Source organism: Lissotriton helveticus, chromosome 10, assembly GCF_964261635.1.
Source record: "Lissotriton helveticus chromosome 10, aLisHel1.1, whole genome shotgun sequence".
Classification (NCBI taxonomy): domain Eukaryota; kingdom Metazoa; phylum Chordata; class Amphibia; order Caudata; family Salamandridae; genus Lissotriton; species Lissotriton helveticus.
Window position 1 is genome coordinate 619,055,442 of NC_136071.1, and position 15,664 is coordinate 619,071,105.

General features: G+C 43.5%; 1 protein-coding gene across 3 annotated transcripts in view; it reads right to left on the minus strand.

Moving 5' to 3' along the window:
• Positions 1-15,664, minus strand: part of CLEC16A (C-type lectin domain containing 16A) — a 654,120-nt gene that overhangs the window by 582,057 nt on the left and 56,399 nt on the right. For all 3 annotated transcript variants that reach the window (XM_078663155.1, XM_078663154.1, XM_078663156.1), the window contains exon 4: positions 664-812. In XM_078663155.1, the coding sequence (XP_078519281.1) occupies positions 664-812 (149 nt within the window). The remainder of the gene's footprint in view (positions 1-663; positions 813-15,664) is intronic.

The following is a 15,664-nucleotide window of genomic DNA, read 5'->3' on the forward strand; positions in this document are numbered from 1 at the left end:
GTAATATAAAAACAAAACAGAAGGTAGGAAATATGGCCTGGGCAGAGCCCCCACGCCCTCATTAAAAAACCGTCCATGGCAACCACCAGCCTGGCTGTATTATTAAACTGGATCTATGCTCGATTACTCATTTGATGCAAAAAGACAAATAATAAGACACCAAAGGAAGGCATATACCGCATATTAACTTAGGCAACCTGTTGGTTATTTAGACGGAATAAACAGCACAGACACATGCTCTATGAGAGCTTTTAAAGACAGAAGCGCAGAATAACTAAACTATAGAAACACTATATGTTAACCTCTTTTCATCATTGTAGGACTGCAGATCAGGTACATGCAGGGTCGATACAAAAGTATTCCGCTCATAACAAAAAGTAATTTGAAAGATATAGAAGTGTGATAATTGATATGGTCTGCTGCTTCAATATCAGGCAATATTTTTCTGATGTAGGGGTATTTAGCATTAATATTTCCAAACCCTCAAGTATAATCTAATTCTGTGCACACATAACAGCTCTTACCACCACACCATTTATTGGTGAAATAAATATCTTTAGTTACATTTATGCATGGTACATTTTGAAAATTAGAAGGCCATGATCCGCAATCAAAAGAAATAGCTTGCGCATAGACTGGTAAATGGTAAGCTGCATAACTTACCTCATTATAAAAGAAATGCACAGTGTGATTGTTCAGTTTCAACGAAAGTGTCTTTAGGAATGAGATGTAGTAAGCCATAATTTCTTCATCAGAAAAGTCAAACTTGTGTACAATAATTGAATTGACATGGTTGTTGGACAGCAAATAGTCTGTAACACAAAAAGATAATTACATATTTAAAGAGTTACATTGTATTTGGAAAAGGTCCCAATAAGTTACTAACAGCATACTATGTTAAAACTGCCTTTATTGCTTTTCAGCACACATTTTTGATCCTTCCTTTTTAGGTCGAGGACTCAGTCGCACTTCATGTAAGCAGTGTGGGCGGAGCCCGAAAATGTTATGTTTCTTAGAGGGGGCTTGGAACCCGCCCCTCTTCTCTATTGGCTGGCCTAGTAAATGCTGGCCAGCCAGTGGAGGAGAGGGGCGTCACTCGGTTCAAGCCCAGTCTTTTTCGGATTCGGTGGCGTTTTTTTAAGCTTCTTTCTTGTTTTCTTTCTCTCCTCTTCCCATTGGCTGGAATTTTACCTTCCAGCCAATGGGAAGAGGAGAGAACGAAAACACGCCCCTCAATCCAAAAATGACAGTGCTTTCTCCGAGGCATTTCTGCTTTGCCTCGGAGAAAGATGGTGGTGCTTCAGCCCCTTCCCGTGCCCGCCCCCGTTTCAGCCGACCCCGTCATCAGAAGCTTGTAATCTGCACTGAATCTCTGCTCTGCCCGGATGGCTGACGACCCCGTGCCCGAGTTTACTGGAGCGGAAGCAAAACCCGGCAGCCGATAGCGCTGTACTACTGGAGACGGGATTCCACAGCAACCTGAGTGCGAAACAGTTGCCTTCTTAGAAAAGAGACGGCTAGTATTTTCAATCAGCCATTACCAAGCACGCTAGCGCAGAAAACAGCCCCTCTGTTCTGCGCATGAGCGAACCTCTGCCACTTGTCATTCATCTCGCACATGCGTGGTTTACAATCAGCTGAGCTGCCTGAACTCTGTGGCATCCCCGCCCTGGCTCGCCGGTCGGCGCGTGCGCAGCAGCCTCAGCTCAGATTTGCAGGAAGATGGCGGCTATGGGGTGCCGCTGGGGTTCAGTGTGTGTCACCACTGCCTCTCTCCTGAACCACCGCGGGACATGAGCAACAGCAGCACCCGGGGTACCTCGACATAAGCATGACCCGCCTGGCGGACTACTTCATGCTGGTGGGATTCGATTGAGAGAGGAGTGGTGAGGAGTTTATTATGGCTGGGGATGTGGGGGTGGGGCCAACTGTACCATTACTGGTGTGAAGTATGCCATCACTATGGGGCGGAGACGGAGGTGACTGTGTTGTTTGTGTACCATTACTTAGGGTAAGACGAAGGGTGTATCCTGGAAGGAGGTATGTAAAATAGAAGGGGTGTGGGGGTAAATGGTTTTCAATGAGAATGCCTTACCACTAAAGTGAGGTGGTTGGGAGTGTATGAGGTTACCGTGTAAATAGATATAAATGGCACAAGTGATTTATGTAGCATTACGTAGAGAGAGTGAAGTGTACAGTCTCTGCAGGAGTCTATAGTAGGTTGTTATAGCAGACTGTCATCATTATTAACGAGGCATGCCCATAACTATTCTAATGATGCACGTCTTCACCCCACTACAATGTTACCCAGGACAAACTTATGTTGCTCCCCCTCGGCATCCCCATCCTACCTCTTCTATTAATGTATACATCTACACGTGTTCACTTTTGGCAACTACTACGTAGTGTTTCTTGTTGGAATGATAGGAGAAGCTCAACTGGTAAACGGCATGTTGGCCCGTTTTACTCCCTATACATTCGCAAATACACTCTGATGACATGATTTCGCTACATTTGCTTCCCTCTCACGCAAGAGCACTCCGGCATGACCACTGTCTGATCAATGTTTATCATTGATTAATGTGAGAATGGCGTGAATTCTAATGATACACCTCTGACTAAAACATTACAGAAAGTCATGTAACAGGATGGTGGCAATACGGGCTTTTGATCTCACCAAAATATATATTTTTTTCTTGACAAGCAGCTCCTAGAATGCAGTGATGGCTGAAGAAACGTGTGTGGGGCTCTGTGTTTTTGTGTGTGTGTGTGTGTGTGGTGCTCTCTTTGCGGTGCAGTGTGTGTGGCTCTCAGTGTGTGTGTGGGTCTCAGTGTGTGTGTGGGTCTCTGTGGGTGGGTGGGTCTCTGTGGGTGGGTGGGTCTCTGTGGGTGGGTGGGTCTCTGTGGGTGGGTGGGTCTCTGTGGGTGGGTGGGTCTCTGTGGGTGGGTGGGTCTCTGTGGGTGGGTGGGGCTCTGTGGGTGGGTGGGGCTCTCTCTGTGTGTGGGGCTCTCTCTGTGTGTGGGGCTCTCTCTGTGTGTGGGGCTCTCTCTGTGTGTGTGGCTCTCTCTGTGTGTGTGGCTCTCTCTGTGTGTGTGGCTCTCTCTGTGTGTGTGGCTCTCTCTGTGTGTGTGGCACACTCTGTGTGTGTGGCACACTCTGTGTGTGTGGCACTCTCTGTGTGTGTGGCACTCTCTGTGTGTGTGGCACTCTCTGTGTGTGTGGCACTCTGTGTGTGTGTGGCTCTCTCTGTGTGTGTGGCTCTCTCTGTGTGTGTGGCTCTCTCTGTGTGTGTGGCACACTCTGTGTGTGTGGCACACTCTGTGTGTGTGGCACACTCTGTGTGTGTGGCACTCTGTGTGTGTGGCACTCTCTGTGTGTGTGGCACTCTCTGTGTGTGTGGCACTCTCTGTGTGTGTGGCACTCTCTGTGTGTGTGGCACTCTCTGTGTGTGTGGCACTCTCTGTGTGTGTGGCACTCTCTGTGTGTGTGGCTCTCTGTGTGTGTGTGGCTCTCTGTGTGTGTGTGGCTCTCTGTGTGTGGCTCTGTGTGTGTGTGTGGCTCTCTGTGTGTGTGTGGCTCTCTGTGTGTGTGTGTGTGTGTGTGTGTGTGTGTGTGTGTGTGTGGCTCGCTGTGTGTGTGTGTGTGTGGGGGGGGCTCGCTGTGTGTGTGTGTGGGGCTCGCTGTGTGTGTGTGGGGGGGCTCGCTGTGTGTGGGGGGGCTCTGTGTGTGTGGCTCTGTGTCCGCGAATACTCTCTACTACTCTCTAATGCTCACCTATTGCCATTGTAAATGACAATACCATTTATTTATGTTTTAAAAAAACAAAATGAAAAGAAATGTCATGAGCAATGCCAATAGATCTACCTTTAATAATGCCGAGACCATTGCATTGTAAATGCTTGTTTAAGTTATCAACATAATGGGGATTAAGAAAAAAAATCATTTAATTGGTTCGACCTGTCCTAACATGGGTGGGAGAGTTCGAATGTTGGACTATGCCCCAATCTTTTATTCTGTATTCATATGAATGTTTATGACAATTGGAAAATCAATTTCGCCAAAAAGTATGTTTTCTGGAATCAACAACTGATGGATGGAGGAACTGGTACGGCAATGTCTGGCAAGTGGCAACACTAACTGATTACATCAGAGGTGTGTGATTGCTAAGGAGCTCTTTTAAAATCTCAGTTTGCTTTAGTGCAGTGGTGGATATTGCAGCAGTGTTACTATTTTAAGTCGCCCTTTATGTTCACAGGCTCCTTAATGCCAGATCATGCTATGTTTATGCCGAACTGGGTTTTCCCTGCTGCAATACTTTGTTGCTAAGTCAGCCCTGTGTGTTCCTGTTGCCAGAACCATCACTAATTAGCAGTGCACAAATTCCTTAAGCCAGCACCGTTTAGCAATGCACATGTTTTTTGAGCATTCAGCTTTCTGCAGTCCTTCTCATCCTTTCACCTCTTTCTTAAGTCCCAGCGATCTATCCCTACTTTGCTTCTATCTTTTCCTATGATGCACCACTTTTCCTTGTACCTTGCATGTATGGCTATGTATTAAGTTCTCTACTCTTGATACAGCCTACCGAGTTCCTGGGTGGTAGTCTAAATTGGTCTGCACAGCTCCCAAATACGGCAGTGTTGCTGACCCTAAATAAGCATGGTTAATAGTTACCTTTATGACACTACCAATGTATGTTATCAGCTCAACACAGTTTGCCTTTGCATTTATGTCCTGCGGTTGGATAGCTGACAGACAGTGTTGGTAACAGTAAGTGGGGCTAAGAAAGTTACTCCTATTCAGGCGAACCATGAGATTTTGGGAGTGCTTTACCCCACACCAGTATATCAGTATTACATTTAATAAATAATAATAATAAAGAAATGTATAAAGCGCATGGTTACGCCATCTCGGCGTGTCCCCGCGCTAAGTGAGAGGGAGGCAGCAGATACTGCAGCAGCGGGCCACACCGTGCTAAGCAGTGAACAGGTATGTTTTGAGCAGCTTTCTAAATTTAGCTTACGAGCTTTGTAGCCTAAGTTTTAGAGGGAGTTTATTCCAGTTCTGAGCAGCCTGGTCCCGGAAAGAATGACCTCCCATTTTCGCCGTCATTACCTTTGAGATTACCAATTGGCCAGTCCCGCTAGATCTAAGAGACCTTCTTGGAACATACCTAGTGGTATTTCCAGTTGCTTTTCATTGCACACCCAGAATGTTCGCTGACTTGGAAGCTCAGCTGCCCTTTTCTCTGGTGCAAATTTACTCTGCGTTACCCTGTGAATGGATTGCCCATTTGGTCGATCATCACCTCGGAATACCAGAGTGACGTTAAACAGGTTTTGTAAATTGATATGTAAATTGATACTTGTACAGCGCACTACTCACCCACAAGGGTCTCAAGGCGCTTGTACGATTACCGCTGTGGAACCCATCCTGGCTTTCCCTGTGAGGTGTCCACTCCTGGACACCCCCAAGGTGGAGGCCAGGCATCCTTCGCGTTGTGGGGGCCGTTGTGGAGATTAAGCAAGCTATTGCCCAGAGTTGCAGAGTGGGACTCCATGATTGGAATAGGCACCGAGGCGAGAATTATCAGGTCCGTGGAATTTTTGAGCTCAAGACCCGCCGAGGCGGGGAATTGAACCCTGGTCCCGGGCTAGACCTCTGCATCAGGGTCTGCCGCTCTAACCATTGAGCCACACTTCTCCACTAATTTTAATTTCCACTATTCTTTTCCTAACTATCCAATGGGAATACCTTTCAGTAAGTGTAGTGTAAAGTTGTTTATGAATGTACTGTTACCACATATGCTGTATGAGGAAGGAAATTATGGTGTTGACCAATAGAGGACATCCTTGCATGTCACGAGCTCTGGGCGATTCTAATGACTTTGCTAGTGTATACAGTTCAGACCTACGACGATAGATGGCTTCATTAAACATACAGGATGTAAACGCAAACACTCTTTTTATGATGTAGATGATTACTGGTGAGTGCCAGCACTAACAGTAAATAGACATTCTATGTGTCAAATACTCTTCGCTGCATCTGCGTGAGGAGTGTCTCTTTCCTACATGCTTGTGCATATACAGCATTGAACATACTAATTGAATTTCTACAGCACACTTTCGCTGCAAAGGGTCTCTTGGTACAAAACAATAAGGATTTATTGGTACCCAACTCAATGGTACTGATTTTATCAACTGTGGAGCCTTCAGGCTGTGGACACGGGATCCAACACAGATCCTTGCAGTGGATGCATTATTAGTCCACTGATGCATCAGACACATTACATACTGGGCTCAGGTACCCAATTTACAACATTTTACATGATCCTTCCAAAATTGCTGATTATTACAGATTGAACAGGTGTACGAAGTTCATAAATGTGAATATTACATGCACACTGTGCCTACTGATAACACTTGTGACTATGCTTTATACACTGGGAATATTTTACAAACATTTACCTGATAAACAACTGCCAATAAAGCAGATGATCATAGTACATGTAGTTTATGCACATAGGAATAATAGACATACCCTTTGGGAGACAAATACAATAATATCAAACACACCCAATATAGTGTGAGTGCATATAAATCTGAATATTAGGCTGGCATTGTGCATTTGGCAGGTACATTTTACTGTTTTACAATTATGGGTCTGATATAGAGCTGGGAAAGAGAAGAAGGACTCTGCCATGGTAATATCTGCCATATTTAGTGGGGTCAATGAAGAAGACAAATGTTTCTCTACCAAAGTATCCTTGTATCATGGCGAGTGACTCTAGTGGACAACACACTATGCTGGAATATCAACCACAAACAGGCTTTATGTCACAAATATGAGCAATGGCAGTGTGTGCTCAATAGAGCTGTTCATCGTCACTGCTCATACATATATTTAGTCTCCATAATTGATTAAAACGTTGTCCACACTATATTGGGTATGTAACACTTACATAATTGGGTAAGATCACATTCATTTATTTTGCCAACTGTCATGAAGTTAACTCTTCCAGACACGAGGAAGAAACTAAGAGGAGTGGACAATCAGCCTTGAAATCTGGTGGAGGTAACTTCATACTTGGTAGGAACTGGTGCCTCCAACGTGAACTCCATACGAAAATCCATCAGCAGTATTCCCACCACTTAAGGTATAATAAATAGTGTTGGTATTTCTTATGAGGTGTAGAGGTAGTAATCCTTAAAGACAGTCTTTATTACTGCCCTCCACTAAACTGCACAATCTTTGTTATGTAACTGCACTGTGTACACGTGTGAATGTTTTTCATGCTAATTATTATAGGAATACTTGTATAATAATGTTTCTCAAAATGAGAGTTGCATTTACAAGGTACACGTAGTGATTACCTATTTGGTACACATCAAATGTTTTTCTATGTTTTATTTGACTTCATAGCCAGGTGGAAATAATTCTGATGGTCCCTCTGGTAGGAGGTCTGTGTCTTCCATAAACTAGTGTCCAGGTTATATGTGCACCAAAACCCATAGACATTTTTGAATATATGTGGTTTTCAGGCCATTCCTGTAGCAGCAATATTAACTCGGCTGTACTGCTGATACCATGGTCATATCGCGGACTGAGACCTTGAACTTTGATGCATTAACCCGCATATGTAAGCTACATAATCTTCAACAAAGGGAGGACCTGAAGCTTCTAGGAGAAGAGCAAAGCACTGCAGAGACCAGAGGGTCCGTAGACCTGGTCCTGATTATACCTTGTATTCCACCAAATACAAGAGTATTTTTTTCACAGCACATATGGTCAAGCATCATCATCCCGGACCCGGCAGTGTGGGTAGGTCACCTAGCATCACACAGGACTTCTAAACCTCCACTTTCATGGGAGTGCAAGCCTGATGTGCAGGTTGCCGGGTACTGTTGATGCCTGGATTCTTAAAACCATTAGGCAGATTCAGCCCATCTCAGGTACATTGACATTTTAAATGTTCTCTTTAGGTCTTTGATGAACCCATAAGGTAACACATATGTATTTACAAAAACCAGAGTGTAGATAGTAATTTTTCTGTTCTGTTCCTGAAGAATCGCGAGTCTATTGAAGCACACGCGAGAAACATGTCGACCGTTACCATTAAGCCTGTTTTCAACAAGTCTTAACAACTGACACTTTAAAAGGGGACAGCATACCCCAATAGGTGCCGGTTACACTGTTTTTAATTGAGGCAGGAGACCCCCAGAATAAAGTTTTTTTCAGGTACTCCCAGACCCATTTTTAACTCACTACCACATCTACACCTTTCTGGCCCCACACTCGCACTTCCCCAAACGGCTGTTGGATAAAAGATCTCTGAGAAAGTGCCCCTCTTTGAGGTGAGCCCGTTGGGTATTGCACCGCCGACCTGACGAGGAGCAGCCCAGATGATGAAACATGACACCTGAAAGGGTGTGTGAGGCATTAAAATCCAACAAATGGATTCCCCCTGTAGATCCCAGTGAGACACAGTGGGTCCCGGTTCTTATGCGACTTTCACGACCACTCTCAGAGGAACAGCACTACAATCCTTCTTGACGTCAAGCATCATCATACCCAAACACGCCTGCCTCATGTATTGACTTTCTGTAGTGTTTATCTGTTGAGTCCAGTAGTCCCCCTTTAAAAAACATGCATCTAGTAAGTTCTTTGCACTATGGGGCTTAGGCCAATGACTCCACTCTCCCGAGTTTGTTAATTTCATTCATTCATTCAATCTTTATTTCGGCTCTTTTTGGCCATAAAAGATACAATATTACACAACACAATTACACAGTAAATACAAATGCCAATAGGAAGCAAAAAAATTTTTACAATCCAACAATTGGAACCTAGGGGAAGCAGAAATTTTACATTCCAACAATTAGAACCTAAGGGTCATCCCTGTTAAAAAAGGCATAAAAAATAAAAATCAAATATATTTACAGTTTTCATCACCAGCATGTCTCATAGTAGCGTGGCCTGCACTAAGTACACATGTATACTACCTACAGATCAAGAGCCATATTTTTCCGTGTATACCCAACATTTAATAGGAATCTGCTTACACAAAACACTATAAGGCGTCTAGTGTCAGTTTTAACAATCCTAAATGCTTCCTGGTAAGATCGAATACCTAGGGCTTTACAGAAGGGTTTGATCCATCTTTTCCTAGCTTTATCATAGGCAGTGCAAAAAAATAATATGTGAGTATCATCTTCACTCATATTTAGTTCACAACATGTACAGTTAGTACTTTTTGGTTGCCCTGACATCTTATTCCATTTAGCTAGTACAACTTTCGTTTTTAGTATACCATATCTGAATTTTAAGTACAGGCTTTTTGCCAAGGCTGGTTGTATTTCATTTAAAAATTCCTCAAACAGTGGAATGTCCTTAAAATCAAGAAAACTGCGTGTGATGGATCCACAAGGATGGTTATTTTGGTAGTTGTGATATATATAAAACCAAAATTGATTCTTAACCTGGATCTTACATCTTTGAGTCAAACAAGATGGATCATCCCAAAAATGAGCAAGGCCTATTCGGTGGAACCAACTATTAACATGTCTAAGCCATGGATTTGTATTATAGGCATCCAGACTCTTGACTTCAATAATACCTTCTCTATAGTCTATGAGTTCAGGAGTACTCCAGAGTCTGACCCAAAACAATAGTGGCCTAAGTTGTGCAATATGATCCGTTCTTTTCATGTTTAAATCCAGAAACATTGGTACAAGTGGAGTAAGTTTGGGCAATTTCAATAATCTTCTAAAGAAGTTATTTTCACAAATCGTGAAGATGTTACATGCTTTTATGCCCCAGATTTCTGCTCCATATAAAGCACCAGATTGAACCTTAAATTTGTAAACTTCTAGTGCTTGTGAAATGGACTTACTAAGACTTGACCCATGGCGCTTTATAATCGGTAAAGAGCTCTGGTTAAATATAGTTTTACTCTTTTCGATTTGTGTGCTCCATGAGGTTTTAGAATCAAGGGAAACACCCAAATACGAAAAGTTTGTAACCAGATCAAGTCTTTGGTTATTCAAAAAGAATTGCCCATTAAAGGATTTATGAGGGTTTATAGACATACATTTAGTTTTTTTTGCATTGATTTCAAGACCCTTTGAGTCACAATATGATTTAAAAGTGTTCAAAAGGGTTTGAAGACCCATGGGCGTTTGCGAGATCAAGATTGTATCGTCCGCAAATAAAAGGGATGGAACTCTCACCCCATTCAATTTTGGGGAGTCATTACTACACCTATCTAAAAATTCTGGGATGTCGTTGACAAATAAAGAAAAAAGTGTAGGGGCCAACACACATCCTTGGCAGACCCCACGTCTAATCGGGATGGGTTCAGTTAGTTCCCCTTTCGGGCCCCAACGCACTCTTGCAAAATTATTATCATGTAATCTTGCTATCTGTTGGAGTATACAGGTTGGTAATCCCAATGCAAACAAACAATCCCATAAACGATCCCGCAAAACTAAATCAAAAGCTGCCCTAAGATCAACGAAGGCTACATAAATATGTCCTTTTAACAGAAAAACATATTTCCAACATATGCAGCAAAACCTAAAAACCTGGTCAATCGTACTTATGTTCTGTCTAAAGCCTGCTTGGAATTTGGTAAGAATTTCATTCTCATCAATCCATGTTTCCATACGATTTAAAAGATGCCGTGAAAAGATTTTTTGTAAAATGTCCAAAAGACAAATGGGACGATAATTAGATGGATCTTGTCGATCCCCCTTTTTAAAATCTAAAATAATTTCTGCTCCCCGCCAACTGTGTGGTAGCTTCCCCCCGGCAACTATTGTATTAAAAAGCTTATTTATATATACCGCCCAGATACTGGTCTCATGTTTATATAGGTCCCCTGGTATTTTATCCAAACCTGGGGCTTTACCATTTTTCACGGCGGATAATGCTGTCTCAGTTTCCTCTATGCTAAACTCTACAATGTTTGTATTTGACCCCATCCAAGGGCTATTTACCACATCAAATTTGTCACTATCTGGGGCTTTATATAAATGGGTGAAATGATCAACCCAAGTTTGTTCATTAATAAACACGTCCTCCGGTGACCTTCCTCCAGTATTCTCATTAGCAACTAATTGCCAGAAGCCCACATTATCCTTGAGTTTGACAGCTATAAGCATCTTCTCCCAACATTCCTCATCCCATTCAATTCTGGCCATACGCTGCACCCTCCTATATTCTTGCCTTAGATTCCTAATAACGTATGTTGTATTACTCTTTATTGCCTCTAGGAGTTTGCTCTTGCAATTACGACATTCTTTATTATACCATTGTTTGGTGCCAATGGAACTGGTTTTGTTCAACCTTTTTTTATGCGGCATTTTCGTCACAAATGGTACCAAGGCTCTAAAAAAGTCATTATGCAAGTCAATAAAAACCTCACCCTCTACTGGTTTAAGTAGATATTTTCCAAAAATGTCCGCAAATAATGAGTAAATATTGGATAGTGCCTCCTTGTTGCTTAATAAACTAGCCCATTTAAGAGATCTCCTATTATTACTTATTAGTGGACCAGTATGAGTTTGATTATCCAAAATATTTTGCGTCATCAAAATCCTAGAGCTAGGGACCAGGCTAGAGTCCATTGACAGACGCAGTGGGCGATGATCACTTTCATATCTATGGTCAATTTCAAGATCTAACAAAAATTTCCAGATATCAAAAGAGGCCAAGATATAATCAATCCGACTTTGATGGTTGTTTTTAACAAAGGTCGGTGCTTTCGGAGAGTCAGATGGAAGACGACCATTACACGCCCTCAGACCATGTACTGATACCAATCTCATTATCTGAGTAGCTAAGGTCGTACAGCTCACTCCCTCTACATATGATAAGGGGGGGGATATTATTGGCTCCATCCTCATCTGAGAAAACATCTCCAAACCCTGTAATTGGTTCGAAATTACAATTAAAATCACCGCATACTATTATACTAATAGACGCCTCTTCAAGGTCAGTAAGGAGTCTGTCCAATTTTTCAAGAGTTACAGATTCCTTTGATAACCCACAAGGGCGATTGTAAACATTACACAATACAATACGCTTTCCGTCCTTCAATTTCAATAAGAGGCACAGTATATCAGCAGAGTCTGTAGTTAGTTGTGTGATTTTTACTTCCAAGGATACACTAATCCAAATCGTAAGCCCCCCTGATGGTCTACCCCTGACTGATGGAATTGCCGCAATATTATATGACCTATATCCCATCCTATGTGGCGTTTCAAGGGACCAAGTTTCTTGGAACAAACAAATGTCACAAAAATCTATGTAGTTGGACCATTCTGGGTCGGGGAGATTTTTAGTTAAACCAGCTATATTCCATGATATTAGAGTGATTTTTTGTTTAGTGTTTAATCTTGTCCCACCTGATACTGGATTTTCCTCTATTGGTGAGGCCCATGAATTAGAAACCACACTATTACAAACACCTTGTGTAGCCCCTACCTCAATAGAGGCTTGATCACCAATCACATGTCCTGATTTCAGAACACCTCCAGCTTCAATAACATCACCCCTTTGGGTTAACCTAGGTGGTATCACATCTTGGAACATTTGCTCTGCAACAAAGGTGGGTTTCGATGAAGGGTTCAGGTGAATAACATCTGTACTCTCCGGCAGTGGGTAAAATATTTTGTGTCCTGTTTTGGAGCCCCCCACATTAGCCTCTATTAGGTTGGTATGCCCATCTGATTGGTGGTCATTCTGTGATCTTCAATCGCAATTATCCAAACCAGAGAAGATGTCATACCTATTTGTTGTTTCCAAAGGTGTAAATGGTCGCAAATGTTCCATCCTCCTATTCGGATTTCTAAAAGACCTGAACGGTACCTTGCTCCACCCAAAGGGGTCAGCAGTTGGATGATACTGTAGAGGTTCTAGTGGAAACCCAGGATTCAAAGACATTAAAGGAGGAACAATCTGGTTGGGTATCTGACCGCCAATGTGGTTTGGAGGGAAGACCAGGGACCTAGGATAAAAATAAGTCAGGGGGCGTGGTATTATAGAGTTACCACCTCCACCCTGGGGCCAATTCAGAATATAAGTGACGGCTCGGGGATCTCGAAAGTTGACAACAACTAGGTCACCATCTATATCCTTAACCCTGCTGCCCAACCAGGGGATTCGTCTAACATGCACAATTTCACCATCAATATCATGAGATAATGGTCTATATTGGGCTAGCCAGTGCATGATCTTGTTTTTAAGTTGAAAATGCCCCTCCCTCTTATTAGTTGGTAAACTAGGGACCCCCATCAAAACAACCACATACGGTGCGGCTTCTGGGGGCAGCTCCACTTGGGGGATTCTACGAGATGGAGGTTTAGTGTAAGTTATTGAACCCCCTTTCGATTGTTGTGGAGCCCCCCTTAAAGGTTTTATAGGTCCAGTCGCTGCTAATCCTACTGTGCTGGTGGTCTGTTTCAGGGGTGGAGCTATAGGGTTTTTGGAAATAGAGTGACTAGTCGATTGATCACCACATTTAGGAAAACTAGGAGAACATGTAGGTATCATAACTAAGGGTTCCAAAACCCCGCTCCCCACAACCTTAGGTAAACCCTGGTGGTTATTAACTGCCACCTCAATAGCTTCAAGTTTTTCCTCCACCCTCCTTAATCTCTCAATAATTGGTAGAATAAAGGACCTAATTAAATGTTCCATATTATCAAGCGGATCGACTGTAAAAATACCCCTTTGAAGAGTATCAACCGATAGTTCAGATGGAACAGTAGTGTTCTCAATTTGGACAACTATAGGTGGAGGTGTCCTGGTAACCAAAGTTACCTTATTAGGCAGTTGAGCTCCAGGGTTTTTAACAATGTTATTAATATCTTTTGAAGATTTTCCAAAGTCCGAATGACTAACCTTTGGCTTTTGCACGGCCCCCCCCTTCCGTCTTCTTTTTGCAGGCGGTGGTCCATGGCACTTAGCTTGCGCAACTTTCCTCTGTTTGCTTAGAATCTGCTTTGGTCGTATCGAATGGCAAATAGGCAGATTAACATCAGGCACTGCCGAACTAGAGGGTGAACAATGTATTGCATTTTGACCTGGTTGGCCCAGAGGTGTTGGAGTGGAGTCACGTAGCAACATTGGAAAGCTTTCCAAGCATAAAGGATCTTCAGTAGATAAAGTACCCTCAGAAGTAGTCATAAGATCTTTAAGCGGAGAGGCAGTAGGGATTTTGTTCTTTATGTTTTCAATGGAGCGGCGACGCTCTAATCTACGAGCTGCTATAGATTTCTCTTTATCTTGTTCAACTGATGTTTTTGTACAGTAAGTGTCTAGGGGACCGTTAACTGTACACCCACCCTTCTCTGCCAACGATTTCCCTGGGCTCCAAGACATCACCAGACGAATACAACACGGCAAAATTGTCAGAATAGTGGGCCCTGCCCGGCCTCTCTCGGTCTCTGAGGGCCTCAGAGGGCCTGCTCTTTGTCCGGTCTTCGTCCGTGCGTCCCGCTTGCGTCCCGCTAACCGTTGGGGGCGTTGTTATATAGGAGGAGTAGGGGGCGGGAAGAGACACCAGGTGCGCTGGATTAGTATGCGCGGAACCCTGGGTCTTGCAGTCCCGGCCCCTGTGCAAGTGACGGCAGTTCGTCCAAGCCGTGTAATTTCCCCCAAGACAGCTTGCTCCCAAAGCGTCCAAACACAGGAGTAGATGCAGGAATCCAAAAGATAGCTCCGAGCGGCTCCCGCGAAGCGGGGGCCGCGAGCTGTTGTAGCCGGTGAAGGAGGGAGGAGCAGGGGGCGGGAAGAGACACCAGGTGCGCTGGATTAGTATGCGCGGAACCCTGGGTCTCGCAGTCCCGGCCCCTGTGCAAGTGACGGCAGTTCGTCCAAGCCGTGTAATTTCCCCCAAGACAGCTTGCTCCCAAAGCGTCCAAACACAGGAGTAGATGCAGGAATCCAAAAGATAACTCACTACCACATCTACACCTTTCTGGCCCCACACTCGCACTTCACCAAACGGCTGTTGGATAAAAGATCTCTGAGAAAGTGCCCCTCTTTGAGGTGAGCCCGTTGGGTATTGCACCGCCGACCTGACGAGGAGCAGCCCAGATGATGAAACATGACACCTGAAAGGGTGTGTGAGGCATTAAAATCCAACAAATGGATTCCCCCTGTAGATCCCAGTGAGACACAGTAGGTCCCGGTTCTTAAGCGACTTTCACGACCACTCTCAGAGGAACAGCACTACAATCCTTCTTGACGTCAAGCATCATCATACCCAAACACGCCTGCCTCATGTATTGACTTTCTGTAGTGTTTATCTGTTGAGTCCAGTAGTCCCCCTTTAAAAAACATGCATCTAGTAAGTTCTTTGCACTATGGGGCTTAGGCCAATGACTCCACTCTCCCGAGTTTGTTAATTTGGAAAGTGAACCCATTAGCCATAGCACTTGCTTGAGGGACGAATGCCAGGGGGAAAGAAAAATACTACATAAATCAATGCTAGTCTCACATTTCTTTATGGGAGTTCATAATGGCTTTTATAGGTCTTCCAGTTAAATTTAATACGAGATAAGTATTCCACCAACTCAATATTTTAAAATAGCCAGGAATGCTCTATTACAGTAAGTAGATCTTACAATGTACATTAAAGATTAGAAGACTAGATAAGGC